Source organism: Hyla sarda, chromosome 9, assembly GCF_029499605.1.
Source record: "Hyla sarda isolate aHylSar1 chromosome 9, aHylSar1.hap1, whole genome shotgun sequence".
Lineage (NCBI taxonomy): Eukaryota > Metazoa > Chordata > Amphibia > Anura > Hylidae > Hyla > Hyla sarda.
This window is the reverse complement of record NC_079197.1, coordinates 134,830,212-134,855,898: the sequence shown is the minus strand read 5'-3', so window position 1 is coordinate 134,855,898 and position 25,687 is coordinate 134,830,212. Positions and strand designations below refer to the sequence as shown.

At 40.6% G+C, this 25,687-nt stretch overlaps 1 protein-coding gene across 7 annotated transcripts in view; it reads right to left on the bottom strand.

Moving 5' to 3' along the window:
* RASGRP4 (RAS guanyl releasing protein 4) overlaps window positions 1–25,687 on the bottom strand; it is a 68,164-nt gene that overhangs the window by 3,200 nt on the left and 39,277 nt on the right. For all 7 annotated transcript variants that reach the window (XM_056540110.1, XM_056540111.1, XM_056540112.1 and 4 more), the window contains 6 exons: window positions 21,493–21,768; window positions 17,634–17,714; window positions 17,139–17,246; window positions 10,099–10,208; window positions 8,239–8,374; window positions 557–593 (listed from right to left, as the gene is read on the bottom strand). In XM_056540110.1, coding sequence (XP_056396085.1) covers window positions 557–593; window positions 8,239–8,374; window positions 10,099–10,208; window positions 17,139–17,246; window positions 17,634–17,714; window positions 21,493–21,768 — 748 coding nt within the window. The remainder of the gene's footprint in view (window positions 1–556; window positions 594–8,238; window positions 8,375–10,098; window positions 10,209–17,138; window positions 17,247–17,633; window positions 17,715–21,492; window positions 21,769–25,687) is intronic.

The following is a 25,687-nucleotide window of genomic DNA, read 5'->3' as shown; positions in this document are numbered from 1 at the left end:
CATTTACTTCCGAACGCTGGCCAGTGGAGTACCCCTTTAAGAGTCCCTCAAGCAGCGTTCCTTCACCTGTGGCTCTGCAGTTGCTGCATGATGGGACAGTCTTTGGCATGATGGGAATTATTGTTTTGCAACAGCTGGAAAGCCACAGGTTGGTTTGTATGAATTGCCATAAATAGCTTCACATAGTGGTGACTGCAGGTAGGCAAAATTCTATTGTGACAATGATTTGGAGCATCGAAAGCTATACATGTATATCATGAAACTATTCGCATAGCTCTGTGCCTGTTTGGTTAAAAAGTCACAAAGAAAGTAAAAGAAATGAGGCGTCTTAAGCATTCACTAAAAGTATACTACGACAAATGAATTATGCCGTTTTAGCCAACTAAAAGTCGGATTGGGTAGCCATGGGTTCTTGTAAGGTGCCATAGGCCATATACAAGTCAGGGGGCATTTGCTGCTCTATCCTCTAAATGCCAGGTCATCCATGAGTTGGCATCTTTTCCTCTTATTCCTGTGATAAATGTTACACAATGTGATTATGACAGCACAGATTTACCTGCAGACACATAGCCTTGCTTACCCACACTCCAAATCTGGAAGAGAAGAAAAAAAAAGCTACAAAAACTGGAATAAAATAATCAGGACCAAGTGTCAGGTGGCAATTCATCTCAGTGTGTCCAAGTCTAGGGGACTTGTCTAGAGGACTTCATTAAATTGTTCCTATCATTAGAAAAAACTTTTGACAGAAACATGCCTAAAGTTTTGATCGGTTGGGGTCTGAGTGTTCAGAAAGGAGAAGCATGCGACTGAATGCTTCTCACCCTGGCTTGCTGTTCTCCCCATCTTACTGCAGAAGACTAGCTCCATAATAAGTCTATTTGGCTCATCACCTGCAGCAGGACAACAAAGGCAACAAGCTGGGCATTGAAGTGCTTAGCCACGTACTTCTGACACAGTTTGTGGGGGGTCTGAACACGCAAACCTTTTAATAGGTCTCTGCAACAAGTTTAAATGTTTTTTTTTCGAATGACAGGGAAACTTTAAATGTGACATCAAAAAAATGACAGATTGTTTAAATCAAATTTTATGGTCTATTCACACCTACAGTATTCTGCGCAAATTTGATGCGCAGGATTTCAAGCTGTGTTCAGTCATTCTGCATTGAAATTTGCAGCAGAAAATCCTGTGCATCAAATCTGTGCAGAATACATAGAAACATAGAATGTGTCGGCAGATAAGAACCATTTGTCCCATCTAGTCTGCCCAATAATCTGAATCCTATCAATAGTCCCTGGCCCTATCTTATATGAAGGATAGCCTTATGCTTATCCCATGCACTTCACTGTATTTGCAGCGACCACTTCTGCAGGAAGGCTATTCCATGCATCCACTACTCTCTCAGTAAAGTAATACGTCCTGATATTACTGCAGAAACCTTTGCCCCTCTTGTGGTAGTTTTTCTTCTTTTAAATCTCCTCTCCTCCTTTACCGTGTTGATTCCCTTTATGTATTTAAAAGTCTCTATCATATCCCCTCTGTCTCTTCTTTCTTCTATACATGTTAAGGTCCTTTAACCTTTCCTGATAAGTTTTATCCTGCAATCCATGTACTATTTTAGTAGCTCTTCTTTGAACTCTCTCTAGAGTATCTATATCCTTCTGGAGATACGGCCTCCAGTACTGTGCACAATACTCCAAATGAGATCTCACCAGTGTTCTGTACAGCGGAATGAGCACTTCTCTCTTTCTACTGCTTATACCTCTCCCTATACATCCAAGCATTCTGCTACCGTTTACTGCTGCTCTATTACATTGTCTTGCCACCTTTAAGTCTTCTGAAATAATTACTCCTAAATCCCCTTCCTCAGATACTGAGGTCAGGACTGTGTCAAGTATTCTATATTCTGCCCGAGGGTTTTTACACCCCAGGTGCATTATTTTGCATTTATCCACATTAAATTTCAGTTGCCAGAGTTCTGACCATTCTTCTAGTTTGCCTAACTCCTTTTCCATTTAGCGTAATCCCCAGGAACATCAATCAACCCTGTTACAAATCTTTGTGTCATCAGCAAAAAGACACACCTTACCATCGAGACCTTCTGTAAGATCGCTAATGAAGATATTAAACAATATTGGTCCCAGTACAGATCCCTGAGGTCCCCACTGGTGACAAGACCTTGCTCTGAATATACTCCATTGACTACAACCCTCTGTTGTCTGTCACTCAGCCACTGCCTAATCCACTCAACAATATGGGAGTCCAAGCTCAATGACTGCAGTTTATTGATAAGTCTTCTATGTGGGACAGTGTCAAAAGCCTAAAAACTAAAATCTAGATATGCAATGTCTACTGCCCCTCCGCCATCTATTATTTTAGTCACCCAGTCAAAAAAAATCAGTAAGATTTGTTTGACATGATCTCCCTGAAGTAAACCTATGTTGTTTTTCATCTTGCAATCCATGGGATTTAAGATGTTCCACAATCCTATCCTTTAGTATCCATTATAATCCATTATAATAATTTTGGATGTATCCCATCAGGCCCCTGTGATTTGTCTTCACTTTAGACAGCAAATGTAGAACCTCTTCCTCTGTAAAGACACATGCATCAAACAATTCATTAGTATTCCTCCCTAATGGAGGTCCTTTTCCTTCTTTTTCTTCTGTAAAAACTGAACAGAAGTATTCATTAAGGCAGTCGGCTAGCCCCTTATTCTCTTCTATATACCTAACCTTAGTTATACCTTTCTTTAATTTCCTTTTTTCATTTATATATCTGAAGAATGTCTTATCCCCTTTTTTCGCAGACTGAGCTAGTTTTTCTTCTGCCTGCGCTTTAGAAGTTCTTATAACTTGCTCGGCCTCTTTCTGCCTAATCGTGTAGATTTCCCTATCTACATTGCTCTGGGTTGTTTTATAATTACTAAATGCTAGCTTTTTTATTTTATTTTTATTTTGTCCACTTCTGCTGAGTACCACAGTGGTCTCTTCCTTTTCCTGCTTTTACTGACAAGTCTAATGCAATTTCCTGTTGCCTTTAATAATGCGTCTTTTAAGTTGTCCTGTTTCTCCTGGACTCCATGTAATCTGTTCCAGTCTGATAGGGACTCATTTATGACTAATCTCATTTATGTAAAGTCTGCTTTTCTAAAATCTAAAACTTTTTTGTGTGGTGTGACTCCTTCACTGTTCTTATATTAAATCACACTGACTGGTGATCACTAGATCCCAAGCTTTCACCTACAATAACATCAGATACCAAATCCCCATTTGTGAATACCAAATCCAAAATGACCTCCCTCCGGGTGAATAGACCATAATGGTAAACATATCTTTTAGGAATTTTCCATTGTACTGTCTTTATTATAATATCTTAAACCCTTAGGGGAGATTTATCAAGACCTGTGCAGAGGAAAAGTTGACCAGTTGCCCATAGCAACCATTCAGATTATTTCTTTTATCCTTCAGGGACCTTTTCAAAAATGAAACAAGCAATCTGATTGGTTGCTATGGGCAACTGGTAAACTTTTCCTCTGCAGAGGTTTTGATACATCTCCCCCTTGAAGTTTTCAGTCTGGCTGCTAGGCCTAAAACTAAGCTAAGACTTTATGTTCTGTCTGAGAAATGGAGGAGGCTGCTGGAAACGTGCATAGCTATAGGGGTGCAGAGGTAGTCGCATCAGGGCCTGGGTGCCTAAGTGGGCCCAAAAGCACATCTGCCTCATAATAAACTAGTAATATAATTGGCACATGGGGCCATTTTGCAGATGTTGCATTAGGGCTCAGAAGCTACAAGTTATGCGTCTGGCTGGAAATATCTGGATCTGCACAGAATTACAGCAAACAATGAAAAGTTCAGATCTCAGCCTCCCTTTCCCAGTGTAATAATAACCTGTGCAAAGGACACAGAGAAAGCCCAATAAAGTTTCCCATTGATGTTAATGGGAAACCTCCTCTTAATTGTTAGCTATGTCCATGAGGCTTGCTTTATAGCATATTTCTAAATGCTGTTAAAATAATTTCAGACAAGATTGCGGCCCCCATAATATTGCACTAAAAATTAAATTAAAAATGTTTTAATAAGAAAATAGAAAAGAAAATGTGTTAAAATTAAAGGCCTGATAGCGTCATGATAGATCATTGATATTACTGTCATCTTACTTAGCTGTCATCTGAGTTTGCTCACGGCGTCCTAGCCACCCGCCATTCATGGCCGTGTTTCACTGTCTCTGATACAGTATGGAATAAATGAAAATCTGCATGGACGTTATGGTGAATGCAGCTGTTTCTCTCTACTACTATTGATATTAGATTAATGGGGTTTGATTCCTGGCACCCTGCCAGTCAGATGTTTGAAGGGACTGCAGTTCTCTAAAGCCTGGAGAACCGCCCTATTTAAAATAGTCTATTTTTATGTCATTGTTAAATGTCACAAATCAAGCAAAATGTCATCCACCTCTCTGATTTGAGAAGCTGAAGCTTCATCAAAAACTAAACCACAGACCGTGTCATTTCCTGCCTCTTATGCCATTGGGTTTATTAGGGATAAAGGGCTTTATATTAGTCATTGTTGCTGTGTACTCAGGATATAAACCAGTTGTTATCCCAAATGTGTGGTGGGGGAGACTCTAGAAAGATCATCTCTTTTTAGTTTGGTAAATAGAACTAGTTCCTAATATCCCAAATGACCGGCAACGATGTTTGTTTGAGCCTACAATCAATGGAGATGCTTTATTAAGGCAGCCATATATTTTCAATTATTATGTCGGCCAAACATTTTTCCAACTGACAATTATCTCACCCGACCTCCCCATAAACCTGAACATTCAGTGCAGCTGTACATTCATGTTTCCTCTATGAAGAGGTAAGGGGTAAGTTGCAGCTCTTATGATCCCTAATCACATTAGTTGCCCCAGTGTAACCACTGAGATATATATACGTCCTGGGTACAATGTTATTAGACTAAAATATCATGTAAATAACATGTATTACAATTTAAAACAGATAAATACTGTATACAATGAAAGAATGAAAACAAATGTGTAGCCAATACCTAATCTTAAGGCCGATATGTTTCTCCATTGTATGTGGTTCACCAGGGGATTATACTGATTATCACTTAAAACCACCCATTAAACAGATAAAAGATATAATTAACAAGACAACCATGGCTGAAAAAAGTTGAATGCCAAATTGCCCATAAGGGGAATTTCACTGGTCCCTACGTTTCTTGGTCAGAGCTCCCACCATTACAATGCTGTCCCTTTCAGATGACCATTCCCTCTCAGAACCATATGGTTGGGTGGTGGAAATCCAACATGCCTGACCCTTCTATCTATAAGAGTCAGCCAAAATTGTTAACTCAGGGACAGCACTATAGTTGTGATTGTACCTGGTAATGCTACTCATTCCCAGCTGATCACATGCTTCTCATCATCCAGCTGATCTATTTGGTTGGGGAGTGATAGACCACCACCAATGAACTGTTAATGGCCTGTCCTAAGGATAGGATAAACCAACTAAAAGCATGTGTATGCCTTTGCCAACTTTCAAATATTCATGTTTTCAGATCTTCTACCATTTTGTGTATACAGAAACTAGACAGACAAATGTGCATCCAAGGTTAAAGATCACATACCAACCATGTGCGTAGTTTCATACTACAAATACTCAAACCATTGGTCCGAAGTACAGAAAAAAATGCAAATGTCTCTGGGTTTTGGCTAAAAGATACCGATCAAAATATTACATGTAAACCCAAGATGGACATGTTAGAAGGGAGGAGTAAAGGACTTGGAATCCCCTTACAAGTGATTGGTGAGGCCCTCAGTGAGTTGTTTACGAGAAAATCAGTTTAAAGAAATACATATATCATACATACATTGTATAGTAGAGAGTGAGAAAGAAGTGATATAATGAAGGATGGGACTTTGGAGAATGCTTGCATCATTTTACCTTCTATAATAACCAGATAGTGTTGAATGTACTTCCATTGTAATAAGTGGGTTAAAACAATAATAAATGATACACGCCACCACTTGTTAAGCTGATGTCATGACCAACGGGGGGCAGGGAGAGTGAGCCCTCAGTTGTCCCTAGAAACACTCTCCCTGCCTATTTGCCCATCCGCCCTAAACGGCGGATTGACAACCACGGTACCAGTCCCTTCCTGTGCTAAAGTGCATTGGACGTAAAGGTACACAAATAATACTAAACATAGTCAGGAATAGGTCAGAAAAATAACGGGAAAACAATCGAACAACCAGTTAAACCAGACCGGATATAAATATACAAACAGGGCAGGATATAGTGTACTAACATACAGTTCAGAAACTGGAATCAAGATAAACGGCAGATATGAATAAATGAACAAGACTAGATATGGAATAAGTATACAGCAAAAACCAGGAGATGCAGGGGATGAACTGAATGTCAAACACTAAACAGGTCAGGAAACATAGAACACTGTTCATATTGGACAGAGAACAAAAACCACAAACAGATAAAAGTTCAGAGGACACAGATCAGTGATAAAGTACAGGGGACACGATAGACCAATAGTAATGTACAGAGGGCACTCTACACACTTCTAGCCAGCGGCACACTCCACTGTGTGATCAGGATACTAGCCTAAAAGGAAACAGAAATATAATACACGGAACACTAGACTGAGAACAGGATGAGTCTGAACAGACGCCACAAAAGCCAAACTCCAAAACATGGAGGAATATGGGTAAAACAAGCAAGACTCGCAGTGTGAACACAGACTAAGATAACAGGGTTAAAGCAGTACAGACATACATAATCCTAAAAACCGACAAATGTACTAAAACCCAAGCAGACTAAAATCTGTCATAAACAGAAATGTAATAACCATGGTTAAAACTCAGACAAAAAAACATAGCAAAGGCAAAACTGATAATAGTCAGAGTAGATCCAATAACCAGCACAGAGTGTAGTAGAGCTCGGGTTTAAATAGCCCCACCCGAGTTCTCATTGGCTAATACCATTAACTATTCCCTAGAAAGGGAGAATAGCACAGAAAACTGATAATACATAAAACAAGGTTTGAACAGTAATTCACAGAAGAGTAAGATTAGCTCACTAAAACTTAACATTTAATAATAACAGCATAAAATAGTAGTCCTCAAGAAAATATTAATCAACACCAAAAATACACAATGGGTGTAATGCCAGGGCCATTAGCCAATGGCCGCAGTCAAATAGCGCGTTTCCTATAATCACAATAAGTGTCACCAGATAAGACACAAATAATGCAGTAATCAATCCGACGCGTTTCCCCCCCCCCCCCCCCTCCCATATGGATATTTAGGAGCAATGCGGGGTTCATCAGGGGAATGGATGGGAAACTATAGAAATACTTGATACTCTGGCAATAAGTCTGTAAGTGCCAGCTGTATAAATGATAAACCGGTCCGATAGGGACCACTCACTCAGACCCATGGAAAGTAGTCCTCCTAGCCGAGACCCGGGATGGAGGTCCCAAATAGCGATGCACGGTATAGGTAGCCAGTGACCAGATGCAAATCCCTCCTGGTCGGTGAATAAGTGTGATTCCCTCCAGACAGCAACAGCAAGGTGCTACCTATACCGTGCATCGCTATTTGGGACCTCCATCCGGGGTTTCGGCTAGGAGGACTACTTTCCGTGGGTCTGAGTGAGTGGTCCCTATCGGACCGGTTTATCATTTATACAGCTGGCACTTACAGACTTATTGCCAGAGTATCAAGTATTTCTATAGTTTCCTGTCCATTCCCCTGATGAACCCCGCATTGCTCCTAAATATCCATATGGGAGGGGGGGGGGGGGGGGAAACGTGTCGGGATTGATTACTGCATTATTTGTGTCTTATCTGGTGACACTTATTGTGATTATAGAAAACGCGCTATTTGACTGGGGCCATTGGCTAATGGCCCTGGCATTACACCCATTGTGTATTTTTAGTGTTGATTAAAATTTTCTTGAGGACTACTATATTATACTGTTATTATTGAATGTTAAGTTTTAGTGAGCTAATGTTACTCTTCTGTGAATTTTTGTCCATTGGCTCCGCATATATCTGTATATCTGTGAATTTGCAGTGAAATTAAGGTTTGAACAGTGCCTAAAATGGAAAAATGCATTACATTACAGCCAAATATTAAAATCTTGTTTTCCAATTTCAATATTTCAGATCGAAGGAACCAAATACGTATAAAAAGAAAGGTTGACACACTTACACAATTGGTACACAGTGGAGTTTCCTTCAGACGTATCTCTACCAAACTTTGCAAAAAAGGAAGTCCTAGTCTGGAGCACACTTGACTGGCTTTCATAAAATAAGAAGTTATCTCGTGATGGTCGACTGCTCCTTCTCTGTGAATAGAATACAGTCTGTATGTCACACATTCAGTATAGAGTTATGTCAATGGGCATGACTTTTACACTTTGTTACTAGATCTTCATCTTCTGTGGTATAAGGATGATTATGGGGCCAATATTGGCCTGTGTAAGACTTGGCAGGTCTTCATAAAACAAGCATTCTTTGTAAACACTTTGCACTCTAGCTATAAGACATAAGGATCCTGAAGAGAGGACCCCTCCCCCTCTGGGATACATGGAATCGGTCTCTTTTTAGACTATACAATGCCTTTGAACCACCTTGTTGTGGATTCTTTTAGCCTAATAGCCAGAGCAAAGAACAACTCTGGAGGACCAGACAATGTAAAGCTTCATTTCAGCTATGGTGAAGTTGCGGAAAACTTGAACCCTTTTATGTTTCCCACTGACTACAGCTGACTGCAGAGGTACCCTGTGACCTGCTAGGCCAGTGTTTCCCAACCAGGGTGCCTCCAGATGTTGCAAAACTTTTTTTTTTGTGCAGGCATGCTGGGAATTGTAGTTTTGCAACACCTGGAGGCACCCTGGTTTGGAAACACTGTGCTAAGTGGTAGGTGACCTTGTCCAAAATAGACAACCCTTTTAATGGTCTCTACATAAGGATGACCATATTGCATCATCGTTGATAGGTAATAATTTAATGTCTTAAAATCTCCTCAGCCAAAGCATTTTCTTATAATAAAATTCTACAGCATAACATTCATAACGTTCTATGGAAGATAACAGACAATCTTTGGTCATTTCTAAAAACATAAAAACTTCAAATGCCCAACAACAAGAAGATAATTCTTTGCTTAAAGGGGTATTCCAGGCCAAAACTTTTTTTTTATATATCAACTGGCTCCGGAAAGTTAAACAGATTTGTAAATTACTTCTATTAAAAAATCTTAATCCTTCCAGTACTTATGAGCTTCTGAAGTTGATGTTATTTTCTGTCTAACTGCTCTCTGATGACTCACGTCCCGGGAGCTGTGCAGTTCCTATGGGGATATTCTCCCATCATGCACAGCTCCCGGGACGTGACATCATCATTGAGCAGTTAGACAGAAAACTTCAGAAGCTAATAACTATTGGAAGGATTAAGATTTTTTAACAGAAGTAATTTACTAATCTGTTTAACTTTCCGGAGCCAGTTGATATATATAAAAAAAGGTTTTGCTTGGAATACCCCTTTAATTTCAATCTTAAACATCTTGTATCAGCTGCAACATATAAACCATCAATGACTAAAATCCCATCTAGGCCCTTCATATTGGATTGGAATATGTATATCTGTGGAATGGTTCATACCATCCGTACCACATTATTTGGTTCAGCAATAACCCTAAACCCCAGAACCTCATGCTTACTACTGACCTACTACCCCAATGACCAGGCATTCACGGAACAACAACCAGCAGCAGCAATTGTACACCACCGATATCCAGAATCATTGGTTGAATCATTGCATTCAGTTGAAGTATGGCTTTCATAACACCAATTAAATAAAACACCTAACTTACTGATGCTGTGGAAAGCTTTTTATAAGATGCCTTATATACCTTTTATTTAACTTATAATTCAAGTCTACTTAAAAGTATGTTCTTCGAATGGTGCACTGCCATTCCATTCACTATCCATGGCAGCCGTATTGGGGATAGGGGTCAAGTATTGTAGGGGGGACAACCCTTTAAGTAATTTAACCAGTATGCAAAACATACCTGTCTTTTTCCAGAATGTGACAAGAGAAGGGCAGACTGGAAACCACTTTTTCAAAGTCTTCCCTGGATATAAAACCTCGTTGATCTGGATCATAGGACTGGAAAACAGCCTAGATGGAGAGAGGATGAAGTTATTTGAAGAAAACCTATATGACTAGGTCTGAATGACACGTTTTTGGTCGCCTGTGAGCTGTGGTAAAATCTGAGCATTACTACGAACATGATGCAACCCCAGTGTATCCCTATGGAAAAAACCCAAAAGCGCCACAGTGTAACACGGTCTCATCATGGATTTTACCAGGGCTCAAGAGTGATCAAAAGTGCCCAGGTTAAAGAGCTATGCCTTCATCCTGATTAGAATGGGGGCTCTATGGGGGCGCAAAGCTACCTGTGATCTGCTGTACAATTACAGCTCATGGCAATAGTCAGATTTTTAGGGATTTTTAGTCAGTCTCTTACACATTTCTGAAGTTGTCAAGTATCTAAATAATTTGGAGATAATAGACTTAAATGATTATTTCAATATGTCGGTTTAAAGGGGTACTCCCCTGGAAACCTTTTTTTTTTTTTTTATTATTAAATCAACTGGTGCCAGAAAGTTAAACAGATTTGTAAATTACTTCTGTTTAAAATTCTTAATCCTTCTAGTACTTATCAGCTTCTATTTGCTCCACAGGAAGTTCTTTTCAGTCTGACCAAAGTGCTCTCTGCTGACACCTCTGTCCATTTTAAGAACTGTCTGGAGCAGGAGAGGTTTGCTATGAGGATTTGCTCCTACTCTAGACAGTTCCTAAAATGGACAGAGGTGTCAGCAGAGAGCACTGTGTTCAGACAGAAAGGAAATTTAAAAAGAAAAGCACTTCCTGTGGAGTAAATAGAAGCGGATAAGTACTGGAAGGATTAAGATTTTTTAATAGAAGTAATTTACAAATCTGTTTAACTTTCTGGCACCAGTTGATTTAAAAAATGTTAAAGATATTCTAGATATGTTGCAAGGGGCTGAATATTACACAGGATAGTATATGGTATTGTGTATACAAACTCATTTATCTTCACAACAAAATATACATGTGAGCAGCAGGAATTGGTAACACACTTAGCAGGAAGCTGTGGTCAGGAAGTGAGTGTGTGTGTCCGTGATCTCTGACTCGCAGTGTAAATTCTTTGTTCAGCTCAAAGAAATACTGAATCTGCACTCAAAACCTGTAAATCTATATCCAGTTTGCCACTTGGTCCCTATCACTGAGGTTCAGGTAGATGAGCCAGAGAGTTATGTGACAAATGCGATATACTGACATGACTGTCTATGTAAAATCCAGGGAATTGGTGCACCAGTGTTCATGAAGAAAAGGCACTCTGTACCTACAATCAACACTGGGCCTCTTTATGGTACCACGTCACAGCACCAGTTCTCATTTCTTGTAAGATAAATGGGTTACTTAAAGGGGTACTCCGGTGGATTTTTTATTTTTTTAAATCAACTGGTGACTGGTGCCAGAAAGTTAAACAGATTTGTAAATGACTTCTATTAAAAAATCTTTACCCTTCCAGTACTTATTAGCAGCTGTTTGCTACAGAGGAAATTCTTTTCTTTTTGAATTGTATGGCGCAAAACAAAAAACTATTTGTGTTGGGAAATTAAAAAGAAAACCGCAATTTAACAAATTTTGGAAGGTTTTGTTTTCACACCGTACAATTTCGGTAACAATGACGTGTTCTTTATTCTTTGGGTCAATACGATTAAAATGATACACATGATTACAAACTTTTCTATTACTGTTGTGCTTAAAAAAAAATCGCAAACTTTTTAACCAAATTAGTACGTTTAAAATCCCCCCATGTTGAAGACCTATAACTTTTTCATTTTTCCGTATAAGCGGCGGTATGAGGGCTCATTTTTTGCGCCGTGATCTGTACTTTTTATTGATACTATATTTGCTTATATAAAACTTTTAATACATTTTTTATGACTTTTTTTTGGAATAAAATGTTATTAAAAAAAAAGCAGCTATTTTGGACTTTTTTTTTTTTCGTTCATTACATTCACCATACGGTATCATTAACATTTTATTTTAATAGTTCGGATATTTACGCACGCGGCGATACCAGATATGTATATTTAAAAAAAAGTTCTCACTTTTTTGGGGTGAACTAGGGAAAATGGTCCAATTTACGTTTTTATTGGGGGAGGGGGGGTTTTCAATTTTTTTTTACTTTTATTTTTTTACTTTTATTTTTACACTTTAATAGTCCCCATAAGGGACAATTTATAGCAATCATTTGATTGCTAATACTGTTCGGTGCTATGCATAGGACATAGCACTGATCAGTATAATCAGTCACCTTCTGCTCTGGTCTGCTCGATCGCAGACCAGAGCAGAAGACCCGTGGAAGGCAAGGGAGGCAGGTGAGAGGACCTCCGTCTGCCATTCTGGATGATCAGATCACCGTGGCAGTGCTGTGGGCGATCCGATCATTCATTTTAGTGATCATCCATTTTAGTGCAGATGTCGTGATCTGCATTGATCACGGCATCTGAGGGGTTAATGGCGGACATCTGTGTGATCGCGGATGTCCGCCATTACCGGCGGGTCCCTAGCTGCTATTATCAGCCGGGACCTGCTGCGCATGACCCGAGCATCGCTCCGATGCTCGCCGTTATGTATAGGACGTAAATGTACGTCCTGGTGCGTTAAGTACCAGGTCACCAGGACGTACATTTACGTCCAGTGTCGTTAAGGGGTTAAGCGAGGGCTCCCCTATCAAGGAGCACCATGGGCTGGTACCATGGTTCATTCACCCTTATTAGTGAGATTTTAATAGCTAAAGACCAAGGTAACTCTATAGTATATACACAGATAAGGCTCTGTATGCAGCTCCCTATCACTTCCTGGTCCCTTGGGGAGGGGAATGTTTTTCATTTTTTCCTCAAGACTGTATTAGTCTACAGAGATGTTTCTTTCTATTAACTCCTGTCCATTGCACCTACCACAAAGCACACCAACCTGCTGCACTGTCTATACAGGAAGGGCCATGCCTCTATTATGCCCACCCAGCAAAGTTACTATAAATAAAAAAATATATACAGCAACTAAATTAAAAAGAAATAAAAACGTGTTATTTATCATATAGAATTAATATAGAATTGAAGCCTAGCATTAACCCCTTAAGGATCAGACCAATTTTCTTTTTGCATTTTTGTTTTTTCCTCCTCGCCTTCTAAAAATCATAACTCTCTTAAATTTCCATCCACAGACCCATATGAGGGCTTGTTTTTTGCGTCACCAATTGTACTTTGTAATTACATCACTTATTTTACCATAAAATATACGGCGCAACCAAACAAATATTATTTATGTGGGAAAATTGAAAAGAAAACCGCAATTTAGCAAATTTTGGAAGGTTTTGTTTTCAAGCTGTACATTTTCCAGTAAAAATGACATGTTTTCTTTATTCTGTGGGTCAATACGACTAAAAAGATACCCATGTTATATGCTTTTCTATAATTGTACCGCTTTTAACATTTTAACAAAATTAGTATGTTTGAGATTTCCCTATTTTGACTACCTATAACTTTCTCATTTTTCCGTATATGGGGCGCTATGAGGGCTAATTTTTTGCGCCATGATCTGTAGTTTTTATCAGTATCACTTTTGCTTAGGTTTTACTTTTGATTAATTTTTTGGGGAATAAAATGTGACAAAAAAGCAGCAATTTTGGACTTTTTTTTTACGTTTACGCCCTTCACCGTACGGGATGATTAACAATATATTTTAATAGTTAAGACTTTTACGCACGCGGCGATACCAAATATGTGTATTAATTATTTTTTTTTACGCTTTTTTGGGGGTAAAATGGGAAAAACAGACATTTTACTTTTTTATTGGGGGAGGGGATTTTTCACATTTTTTTAACTTTTTATTTTTTTTTACAATTTTTATGTCCCCACAGGGGACTATTCATAGCAATCAGTTGATTGCTAATACTGTGCAGTACTATGTATAGGACACAGCACTGCTCAGTATTATCGGTCATCTTCTGCTCTGGTCTGCTCTATCTCAGACCAGAGCAGAAGACCCCGGGAGACGGCCAGAGCCAGGTGAGGGGACCTCCAGCCGCCATGCTGGATGATCGGATCCCCGCGGCAGCGCCACGGGCGATCCGATCATCCATTGAAAGTACAGCAATGCCGCAGATGCCGTGATCTGTATTGATCACGGCTTCGGAGTGGTTACTGACGGACATCTGCGCAATCGCGCATGTCCGCCATTACCGGGGGGTCCCTGGCTGCTGATAGCAGCCGGGACCTGCCGTGCATGACGCGAGCACCACTCCGGTGCTCGCGATCATGTCGGCCCGTAAATGTACGTCATGGTGCGTTAAGTATCACGTCACCATGACATACATTTACGTCCATTGTCGTTAAGGGGTTAAATATATGATACATTTCTATGATGATGAATACCGTACCTGCTTTCAGTCTATAGTAGGACTTCTCATTCCCACACCATGTTTACATGGCATGATTGATTTTAGAATCTTGATGTTTTACCTTTTTAACAGTAAACCCATTGTTTAAAGTTTAAAGATCAGTTGTGCCACTGATAAATGAGTCAAGATTAAGCTAGCTGACTCATTATAGTACATGGCTAACCTACATCTGAGTAATGTCTGTATATCACATCTTCTGCAATATAGCTACAGCGTGGAGGGGCTTTCCCTGTATAAACAAAAGTAGATGTATAGTTCTCTATCAAGTTTTGAAGAATACATTTTCCTAAGGTAAGTCCTTGGCTGTGACTATTCCGAGGCATTCAGGTTAAAGCACATATTAGGTCATCTTTGGCTAACACACAATCATGAGAGCTTCTTTGTTTTGTTTTTGTCAGAACTTTAAATGGGCACTGTCAGATACAAAAAAAATTGATATGTTGTAAAGCATGTATAACCAATAGGTTTTGCAATTGCTTTCATGAGAAAATGTTCAGTATTTCATACTGAAAAAGCCAATCAAACAACTGCTCCCCCTGCCTGCTTGGACACATACTAGTCCGGCTGTGTCCATGCGTCATCACCTACGTCATGGACACACTTCCTTGATTGACAGGTGTTAGCGCAGGGCTCATAGCTGGAGGAAAAATCCTCCCACTGTCAGCATGTATCCCGCTACTGTCAGTGAGGACAAGCTGGGAGTTGTAGTTTTGCTAATGCTAGGGGAGATGTGAGCAGACAGCATACTGAGGGAGGGGGCGGAGACCTGCACAGTGAGGCCACGCCCCCTCCCTTTGAGAGGAATTCAGACTAGTGAGCTAAATTAAAAGTGTAATAAAAAATAAATAAAGGTGCTAGACAAATAAAAATTAGATGTACATGGTCAGGATTAGGTACTGAGTGATATATTATCACTCAGTACCATATATATATATATATATATATATATATATATATATATATATATATGTGTGTGTGTGTTTTTGTTGGATCTGACAGGTGCGCTTTAAGAGATACACAGAAAGAATCCCCAAAGGCCAAGAGTGACCCATCGCCAAACTCACAAAATTGGCAAAAAAAAATGATACGTTTTACAGGTCCAAATATTTTATTGATGCAGACAATAACATGGAATCGACATGATAAAAACTGATTAAAATGAAAAAATAGGAAAAAATAGGAAAATAAACAAGAAACTGTATGGCAATTTCTGACTAGTTTTTTCTGGGGCCCACCATAGGATTCTCTAGTATTTTGATGGGCCATTTTAACCCTCTTACCATTGTTTTATCCCTGTGATCAGGGCCATATTTGCAATTAGGCACCTATGGGCCTGTGCCTAGGGTAACAGTGTTAAGTGAGCAGCACTTAAGTGGCCTGGAGAAAAAAAAAAATTTTTGTTCCCTTTGACGGCTCTACTTGGGTCAGAAGTGCTGTGAAATTTACCAACGGAATTGTAGCCACAGCCACTTATTATATTGTGAATTTCACCACATTCTTTTTATAGGGATGAGATCCAGCATGTGTAATGCAGTCGTGTTTTGCTGGGTGTTTGCCTCATATCTGCATGAAAAAATTCTGACACATGTGGAATTACATGTGCAATTCAGTTCCAATGCCCAGGGCAGAATGAACTGTAAATATGGCCCTGCCTGGGGCAGAAGGCTGGGAGTATTTATTTTGAATTTTCAAATGTTGAAGTTGAAGTTTATGTACTTATATGAAAGACTAAAAGACTAAGTGAATCTTAAGAAATAACACTGAAGTAAAGTAAGCCCCTGGTACTACTCCTTCCTCCATCGTCATTGGCTCTATGAGTCACTGTTATCGAAAGTGAATGTGCAAAATTTTGCACAAAATGAGTAGGCCTGATAAGTTGAAAACTATTCTTCTTTGAGAAACTTTAGTTTCCTCTTATTTTTAGGGAAAATGGCAAGAAGAAGAAAAAGCGTCACTCACCAACTTGTAAAATGTGTAACTTTTTTTCTAGATCTTGAAGGTTTAAAAGCTTAAAGGGGTAGTCCAGTGCTGAAAAATGTATCCCCTATCCTAAGGATAAGGGGATAAGTTTTAGATCGTGGAGGGTCTGACTGCTGGGGCCCCCGCGATCTCCTGTACGGTGCCCCAGCTCACTGGCCAGATACCGGGTGTCGACCACCGCACGAAACAGCGGCTGACACGCCCCCTCAATACAGTGCTATGGCAGAGCCAGAGATTGCCAAAGGCAGCGCTCTGGCTCAGCCATAGAGTTGTATTGAGGGGGTGTGTCAGTCGCCGCTTCGTGCGGTGGTCAACACACCCCCTTCTCGCGGGCTGCCAGGTCCCCATACAGGAGATCTCGGGGGGCCCCAGCAGTCAGACCACCACGATCTGAAACTTATCCCTATCCGTAGGATAGGGTATAAGTTTTTTAGCACTGGATATCTCCTTTAACAGGTTCGGACATTGTGCAAACCAAGCAAGAGGCGGCAGCTGTTTCCCATATCCAATGCTTTTTTTTAAACCTTATCTGTAAGTGAATCTTGTCCATCATTTCTAAAAATGCTTACCTTCACCATCTGATCTACACTGTGGCTGAGGCTTTCAGGGTCCAGTTGTAAAGACTCTACTGGGGTCCAGTCTACAATCTCTTCTGGGGGCTTGGTAGGAGTGATAGGCTAGTGGGAGGAAATTATCAAAGCATTAAGAATCCTTTGACATAAACTTGTTTTCATGTAAACTTATTGGCCCAGATTGATCATTTGCCTGTAACCAAAACTGCCTGGTTTTGCCCATAACAACCAATCACAGCTCAGCTGAAAGCTGAGCTGTGATTGGTTGTTATGGGCAAAACCATACTGTTGTGGTTTCAGCCAGATGATAAATCTGGGTCAAATATCTGTGTCACGGAAACAGACGACTCTGGGTCCACTAAAAACCCATGTGGCATTCAGCCAGCCAGGATCATAATACTAAAGCTAGCTGTAGATGTACAGATAATTTATTGGTAATTTACCAATCTTCATTTAAAATCTGGGTAAAGTAGAACAATGCGTGATGCTTACCATTAATTTAGGGCTGCGTGGCTCTCGGGTGTAGGATAAGGAGTAAATCTCATCTTCTGTATAAAATGTGTCCAAGGATGTCTATAAAGAGAAGTTGTAACCTGGTTATAATGGTCTCATCTTAATCTGGAGTCATGGTCCTATCAGAGATACAAGGGGGGGAGGGGGATGTTCAAAGCATTTAGCTTAAAATGTGGTGCACACACTATTAGCTCCACATATTAAGATAACAAAGGGGTACTCCGCCTCTAGATAAGATGTCTGATTGCGGGGGTCCCGCCACTGGGAACCCCCGCGATCTCTCCGGCCGCCACGCCCCCTCCCATTGACTGGCATTGAGGGGGCAGGGTGTCATTGTGTCATGTCATGTGGGGGCAGGGCCATTATGTCACGATACTCCAGCCCCTGTATCGCCAGCCATCAGGCATGGAGCAAAGGTGATGACATGGGGTGCTGCAGGAGAGATCGCAGGGGTTCCCAGCGGATAGGGGATAAGATGTCTAGGGGTGGAATACCCCTTTAAGCACCCAATTTAGTACCATTAGACAATTATTTTAGGGGCAAAATTAGGTTTTTTGTTCTATTTTCAAATGTTTAGCACAACTTTCTGGTACACAAAAGTGTTGCAGTTAATACCAAGGTAAAGGGGTACTCCGGTGGAAAACGTTTTTTTTTTTTTGTATCAACTGGTGCCAGAAAGTTAAACAGATTTGTAAATTGCTTCTATTAAAAATTCTTAATCCTTCCAGTACTTATTGGCTGCTGAATACTACAGAGGAAATTCTTTTCTTTTTGGAACACAGAGCTCTCTGCTGAATCAGGAGCACAGTGCTCTCTGCTGACATCTCTGTTCATTTTAAGAACTGTCCAGAGTAGGAGAAAATCCCCATAGCAAACATATGCTGCTCTGGACAGTTCCTAAAATGGACAGAGATTACAGAGAGAGCACTGTGCTCGTGATGTCAGCAGAGAGCACTATGTTCCAAAAAGAAAATAATTTCCTCTGTAGTATTAAGCAGCTAATAAGTACTGAAAGGATTAAGATTTTTTTAATAGAAGTAATTTACAAATCTGCTTAACTTTCTGGCACCAGTTGATTAAAAAAAAAAGTTTTACCCCTTTAACCTGGTATTAAATTATGTGCTATTTTTTCTGGGAATTTGGCTGCGGGACAAATGTGCCCCAAATTTTCAAATGCCCCACTTCTGAAAATGCGGCGCAGTTAACACTATTAGTGGGGCTAGTAAAACAACACTGATTACACGTCTGTAAATATTCCACCCACAGTATACATAGAATATAAGAACTGGCAATCAATCACTGAAATCCTCTTTCTGAGAGGTTTGCACAAAATAAGTCCTGATGAGTAACATTCAAGTCCAGGCTTTGTGGGGTGGCAATAAATGCCATTCCATGTTTCAGATGGCAGTGTTTGTCTGGTCTTGAAAAAGAAATGTATTATTATACTGGTTCTAATGTAATGAACAGAGGATGGATGTTCCTCATAAGGTCCTGAGTTCATGTCTAATCAATCTTGAATTGTTCTTCACAATGTGGTATGACCCAGCTGACTTGCCTTGTCCAGACTATGCTATTTAGTATGCATGTTCTTATCTTTTATTGCTTCTGGTTTTATCACCTTTGTCTTCCATAATGGAGAGAACTTGTGTGATGTCCCGATACAGGACCTTGTCTTGTCCCCTCAGGAAGAGTCCCTGGAGTCCATAGGGCTCTCCTGCGGGGCTCCCCCCCTTGTTGCCTCATATAAATGTAATGTATTTGCATTGTGTACATATTGCCTGTATGTATAAAGTTGTATAGTTTGTATACCATGTATAGGACCTTCTTGGTCATGTGACCTACTGTCATGTGATATACCCAGAGTTCCAAGGGCACAGGAACCCCAGGCATTAGCAACCAATGGGCTTTAGTCCAGCCCCCCTAGTATATAAGGGGCTGTAGTCTCTCAGTTAGCTCTCTTATCTCCAGGACCTAAAGAAAGCACAAAGTCCTGTATACTGCAAATTCATCTCATCTAGGCCAAAGCCTAAAGAAACGCAGCCACTTCTAAACCGAGAGTTACAATTCTCTCTACAAATCCAGTGACTACTACTCAGCTAAGGAATATATTAGTAGCACAGTGGCCTGTAAAAATATCCTCATATCCAAGCAAGCCTGCGAGGTATCCTGTGTCCCGGTTGTCTCTGAAGGAACTGCATTACTGTAAAGACTGTTCCCTAAGCATTTCAAGTAAAATTTCCAGTTTATTCAGAATCCCTGCTGTGGACATTCCTTTATTACAAAACCGTTTTTGGGTTGGTTGACGGCGGTTACAATACCGGAATAACCACATCCTGGCGTCACAAACACTAAGGGGTTAACAACATCTTGCCCCCAGGGTTAATACCACCAGGCCCTGCTACATACTGCAACACCCCAGTCACCACACTTGTTCTTGTTCTGTGGAGACCTCCATCAGCCATGTATTACTAGTAAGCATTCAAGTGTAGGGGTACTACAAATGAAGACCTCATGATGACCTGGAATGCTATGCCTTAAATTAATGGACAAGGTCTTCCATGCACTTAGATTGTGTTTTTGTATCTTTGGTTTAGCACCCATCTTGTCAAGGTATCAGCTCTTACTCTTACTAGTGCATGTATTTATTTCTATAATTTTGTATGGAGGGTCCTCAAAGATAGAACGTATCCAGTCTGTCCATACACCCACAGTGTGCTGCAATCTATCCATTAATACCATTGGTTATACCCACTCCAGATTGCTTAATGGATTTCTCTGCGTACGATCATGACAACCCTAAAGATGTTCATTACACATGTGGCCATTTACCTGTAAAAATATATGATCCCTATGTAATGGAAGACTTCCCCACAATTGTATACTTTCTTAGAAAAGCTGTCCATGTTGTGACTAGAAGAACTTTCTTATCTCCACCAAAATAAATTATTTTATAGAATAAATAGGACTCTAGACAAGCACATTTATGCTCATTTCCCATGGCTCCTGGATACACCACTAAAATGGCATCTGGTCATACTGTTATATTGTCATGGTCTCAGAGGTATAACTTAAAGGGGTACTCCGCCCCTAGACATCTTATCCCCTATCCAAAGGATAGGGGATAAGATGTTAGATCGCTGCGGTCCCACTGCTGGGGACCCCGGGGATCGCCGCTGCGGCACCCCGCTATCATTACTGCACGGAGCGAGTTCGCTCTGTGCGTAATGACGGGCGATACAGGGGCCGGAGCAGCGTGACGTCATGGCTCCGCCCCTTATGACATCACAGCCCGTCCCCTTAATGCAAGTCTACGGCAGGGGGCGTGACGACCGCCACGCCCCCTTCCCATAGACTTGTATTGATGGGGACGGGCCGTGACATCATGAGGGGCGGAGCAGTGATGTCACGCTGCTCCGGCCCCTGTATTGCCCGTCATTACGTGCAGAGCGATCTCGCTCTGCGCAGTAATGATAGCGGGGTGCTGCAGCATCGATCCCCGGGGTCCCCAGCAGCAGGACCCCGGCGATCTGACATCTTATCCCCTATCCTTTGGATAGGGGATAAGATGTCTAGGGGCGGAGTACCCCTTTAAATATTCCAGGCCTCAGTGCAAAATCTATAACAGGGCTATCCTCCCTATACCCACCAGGTGTAATTTATTATACTGGTGTCTTATGTGGCAGAAAAGTCTTTGAGTCCCCTCTGGTACCAGAGGCTGTGAACTGCTGCTACCTCTGTACGGCCTTGTTGCCTTGTATTTCCTATTCTAGATATTTATAATGCCCCTTTTGGTAACAGTACAGGACGCTCCACAGCATAACCTTTTTGCATTACTCACAGTAAGCAACATTATCACATCCTTGTTGGCTTTGAATGGCGGACTGGCTTTCTGCAGCTGATGTAATTCCAGGATATGTTGATAAAGACTTTGTAGTTTGCTGACATTGATTTTCCCATTGTCCAAGTAATCAGGCAGGGCTTCATTAAGTGAGACCAAGTCCTTAAGCTGCACCCCAAGAATGGGAATCTTAAACCCCCCACATTCATTATATACCCTTCGATATGTACTGTAGTTACTGCTGGAGGATAGGAGCTCCGTCATCCCACTGAGGGTCTGTTAGGAGAGACAAAAGAGGAAGCAGAATTACAAAATGTAAACAGTAATCTACATAAATACTCAGTGACCCAGAGGACTAATTTATCATTACAATAAGTGCAGTCGACCAGTGTCTGTAACACCCATGCCACACGTATTGCCAATGTGTATCCAATCAGTTATCCTGTTGTAACTTTTTTTTTGTTCTTTTGGTTACCAAGAACAGCTTCACTGTACAGCATATCTCTAAATGCTATTAAAGGAGTACTCCGGTGGAAAATATATATATTTTTTAAACAGATTTGTAAATTACTTCTGTTTAAAAATCTTAACCCTTCCAGTACTTATCAGCTGCTGTATACTACAGAAGAAGGTCTTTTCATTTTGAATTTCTTTTCTGTCTGACCACAGTGCTCCCTGCTGACACCTCTGTCCATGTCAGGAACTGTCCAGAGCAGAAGAGGTTTGTTATGGGGATTTGCTCCTGCTCTAGACAGTTCCTGGCATGGACAGAGGTGTCAGCAGAGAGCCACTGTGGTCAGACAGAAAACCATTTCCTCTGTAGTATACAGCAGCTGATAAATACTGGAAGGATTAAGATTTTTAAATAGAAGTAATTTACAAATCCGTTTAACTTTCTGGCACCAATTGATAAAAAAATAAAAAATTAATAAATAATTATAGTTTTCCACCGGAGTACCCCTTTAACCTGTTGGGGAAGTTAATTGCGGCATCTAAAACAAAACTAAAATGATCCCAGTAGCTCAGCGGAGCTGATCGGGACCATCGCGGTAAAACCTGATCAGCTGAGAAGATGGCGGGAGGGTCCTTACGTGCCTCCTCGTGGGCCGATCTGTGGCTCGATGCCCCCAGCCAGCCATGCAGGCTGGAGCAATCGAGCACAGATAACACTGATCAATGCTATGCTACATAAAACACATAAAAAAACAATTCCAAAGTCCAAAATTGCATATTTTTGGTCACTTTGTATAAAATGTATAAAAATTTATCAAAAAGTCCCCCCCCAAAGAAAAATAAAGAAATAAATGGTACCATATGACCTACAGAAAAGTGCAATCGGAAGCCCCCAAAGTTACAAAATGGTGTTTTTTATTTATTTACTTTTTGCAATTTTGCCTCACAAATATATTTTTTCTGGTTTTGCCGGAGATTTGGTGTTGAAATGACAGTATTACAAAGTAAAATTTGTTGCGCAAAAAAACAAGCCCTCAAATGGGTCTGTAGGTGGAAGGGTTCAAAGGGTTGAAAGCAGCTGCCAATAAAAATGTACAATTAGTAAACAGAAGGAGACTGCAGTGGAAAAAATGTCTGTATCTGGGTCTAATCAGTAAAAACAATATGTCAAAAGTCATGTCCTGCTATAATAAAGTATCATAAAAACTGAAGAAAAATAAGTAGGTGGTGAGACAGCTCATGTACTTGTGAGAGTTCAGTCTGTCTATAGATTAAGGGGTTTTCCAACTAAGTCCTTTTGCAGCATAACCACTAGTGTCCTTGTTTCTGTCATTTTCATGTGCTTTAACCCTTTAACAGTCATCCTAAACTTGGAAAAACCCTCCAGAAAATTTCACTTTTCTTTGCTGTCGCTTTTGATTTTACATCTCAAGTAAATGTAGTTGACACATAAGAGCATTCATTTTAAACTATTAGTAACATAAATAGTTTTAGCCTTAAAGGGGTACTCCACCCCTAGACATCTTTTCCCCTATCCAAAGAATAGGGGATAAGATGTCTGTCATCTGGTGCACGGAATTAACTTCTCTCCCTTCCTGATGACTGGCGATGTAGGGGCCGGAGGATCATGACATCATGCCCCGCCCCCTTAATGCAAGTCAGTGGGAGGTGGCGTGCCGGCCGTCACATCCCCTCCCATAGACTTGCATTGAGGGGCCGGGCTTGACATCCTCCGGACCCTACATTGCCAGTCATCAGGCACAGAGTGAAGTTAATTCTGTGCACCAGATGACAGGGGGGCTGCAGGAGAGATTGCGGGGGTCCCCAGTGGCAGGACTCCTGCGATCAGACATCTTATCCATTATCCTTTGGATAGGGGCAAAAGATGTCTAGGGGCAGAGTACCCCTTTAAGGACTCATCAGACCATGTTCACAACTGCCTTGGGGCTTCGTTTGGGGAGCTCTGTCGGAGAATCTGTTTTAATAGCAGTACCTGATCGGACAACAAATTGCTTGTAGCTGTAATATTAAAGGCATTATCCACCATAAGGTGATTTTAGTACTTACCCGCCAGACAGTAATGGACATGCTCAAGATGGATCTGTGCTTGTCTTTTCCTGAGTCAACCATAAAGCTGTGGCTATCTTTTTGTGAACTGGCTACTTCCTGTTTGAGTTCCCTCCCTCGAACTACAGGTCCCATGATTCCTTGTTTGTAAATGTGAGGTCATTTTTTCCCCTCCCACACATCAGTCACCCCACCCATTGAAACACACCTGTGATCCTTTCTATACAATAGACCAGTGTTTTTAACTAGGGTGCCTCCAGCTGTTGCAAACCTACAATTCACTGCAGAATTATTTCCCTCCCACTCAGCAGTCGCTCCAACCATTGAAGCAAAGACAGGCTCCCTCTGAACACCTGATGTAGTGATGTAATGTCTCAGCCTGCACTGAAACCTGGGAAAACTAAAAATAAACCTTGGGGCAAAAATCACAGAATTGCGAGACCACAATGAAGCACAGGTACAGACACTATATTGTGAACTACATTAACTTTACCGCCCCTGTAACATAGTCAAATAAAATCCTGGAAAACTCCTTTCATTAATAATTAATAATATTGTATGATCAGATTTTGCTAAATAAATGAACACCAACCAGAAACCGGACAAACCCTTTTAAAGTCAATGGGATCTATCGGAATCCGTGGGTGTGTTATGCAACTGACCGTCTGTGATGGAGACCCCGAACAGTGTAGCTGGATGAGTATTTTGAGAAGTTGTAATTATTTTAGGAACCATTGTGAGGCACATTTAATAAAATAATCATTTTCATTCATTTTCTTACAGTAGAAAAATCCAACTTTATCTACATTTTTGGGGGATTTTTTTTCCCTTTGATGTTTACACTGCAGTATAAAGATTATATTTATGACTTTATGGGTCATTACAATTATGGGGATACCAGATTTATATCGTTTTTATGCTTCCCTACTTTTGCACAACAATAAGAATTTTTTTTTTTACAAAACAATTTGTTTTTGTGATGAATAGTTTGGTTATTTCTCAATTGGCACAGCTTTATGAGGGCTTGTGTTATTGCGGGAGGACTTGTAGTTTTTGTTGGAAAGATTCTAGGGTATATATCATTTTTTTTATTACTTTATATCTCTATTTTCGAGGGGCAAGCTGACAGAAAACAGTTACTGTGTTTACCATGCACAACGCATAATGTGTTAATTCCACAATAAGAGTCGTTACAGATGTGTCAGTATAATCTGTCAGTGCTACACGCACAGTACATGGTAGACGTGGTGGCCCTAGTACCACCCTGCTACCATGGCAACCCACTAGAACCCCATTAGGGTGCTCATCAGTTACAGGCGGATCCCCACTTAGGTGCTGCAGTCAACATGGTCCACAGCATTTGAGAGGTTAAAGGGGTTATCCAGGAAAAAACATTTTTTTTTATATTTCAACTTACTCCAGAAAGTTAAACAGATTTTTTAATTGCTTCTATTAAAAAAATCTTAATCTTTTCAGTACTTATAAGCTGCTGAAGCTGAGTTGTTCTTTTCTGTATAAGTGCTCTCTGATGACACGTGTCTCGGGAACTGTCCAGAGTAGAAGCAAATCCCCATAGCAAACCTCTTCTACTCTGTGCATTTCCCGAGACAGACAGAGGTGTCAGCAGAGAGCACTGCTGTCAGACAGAAAAGAACAACTCAACTTCAGCAGCTGA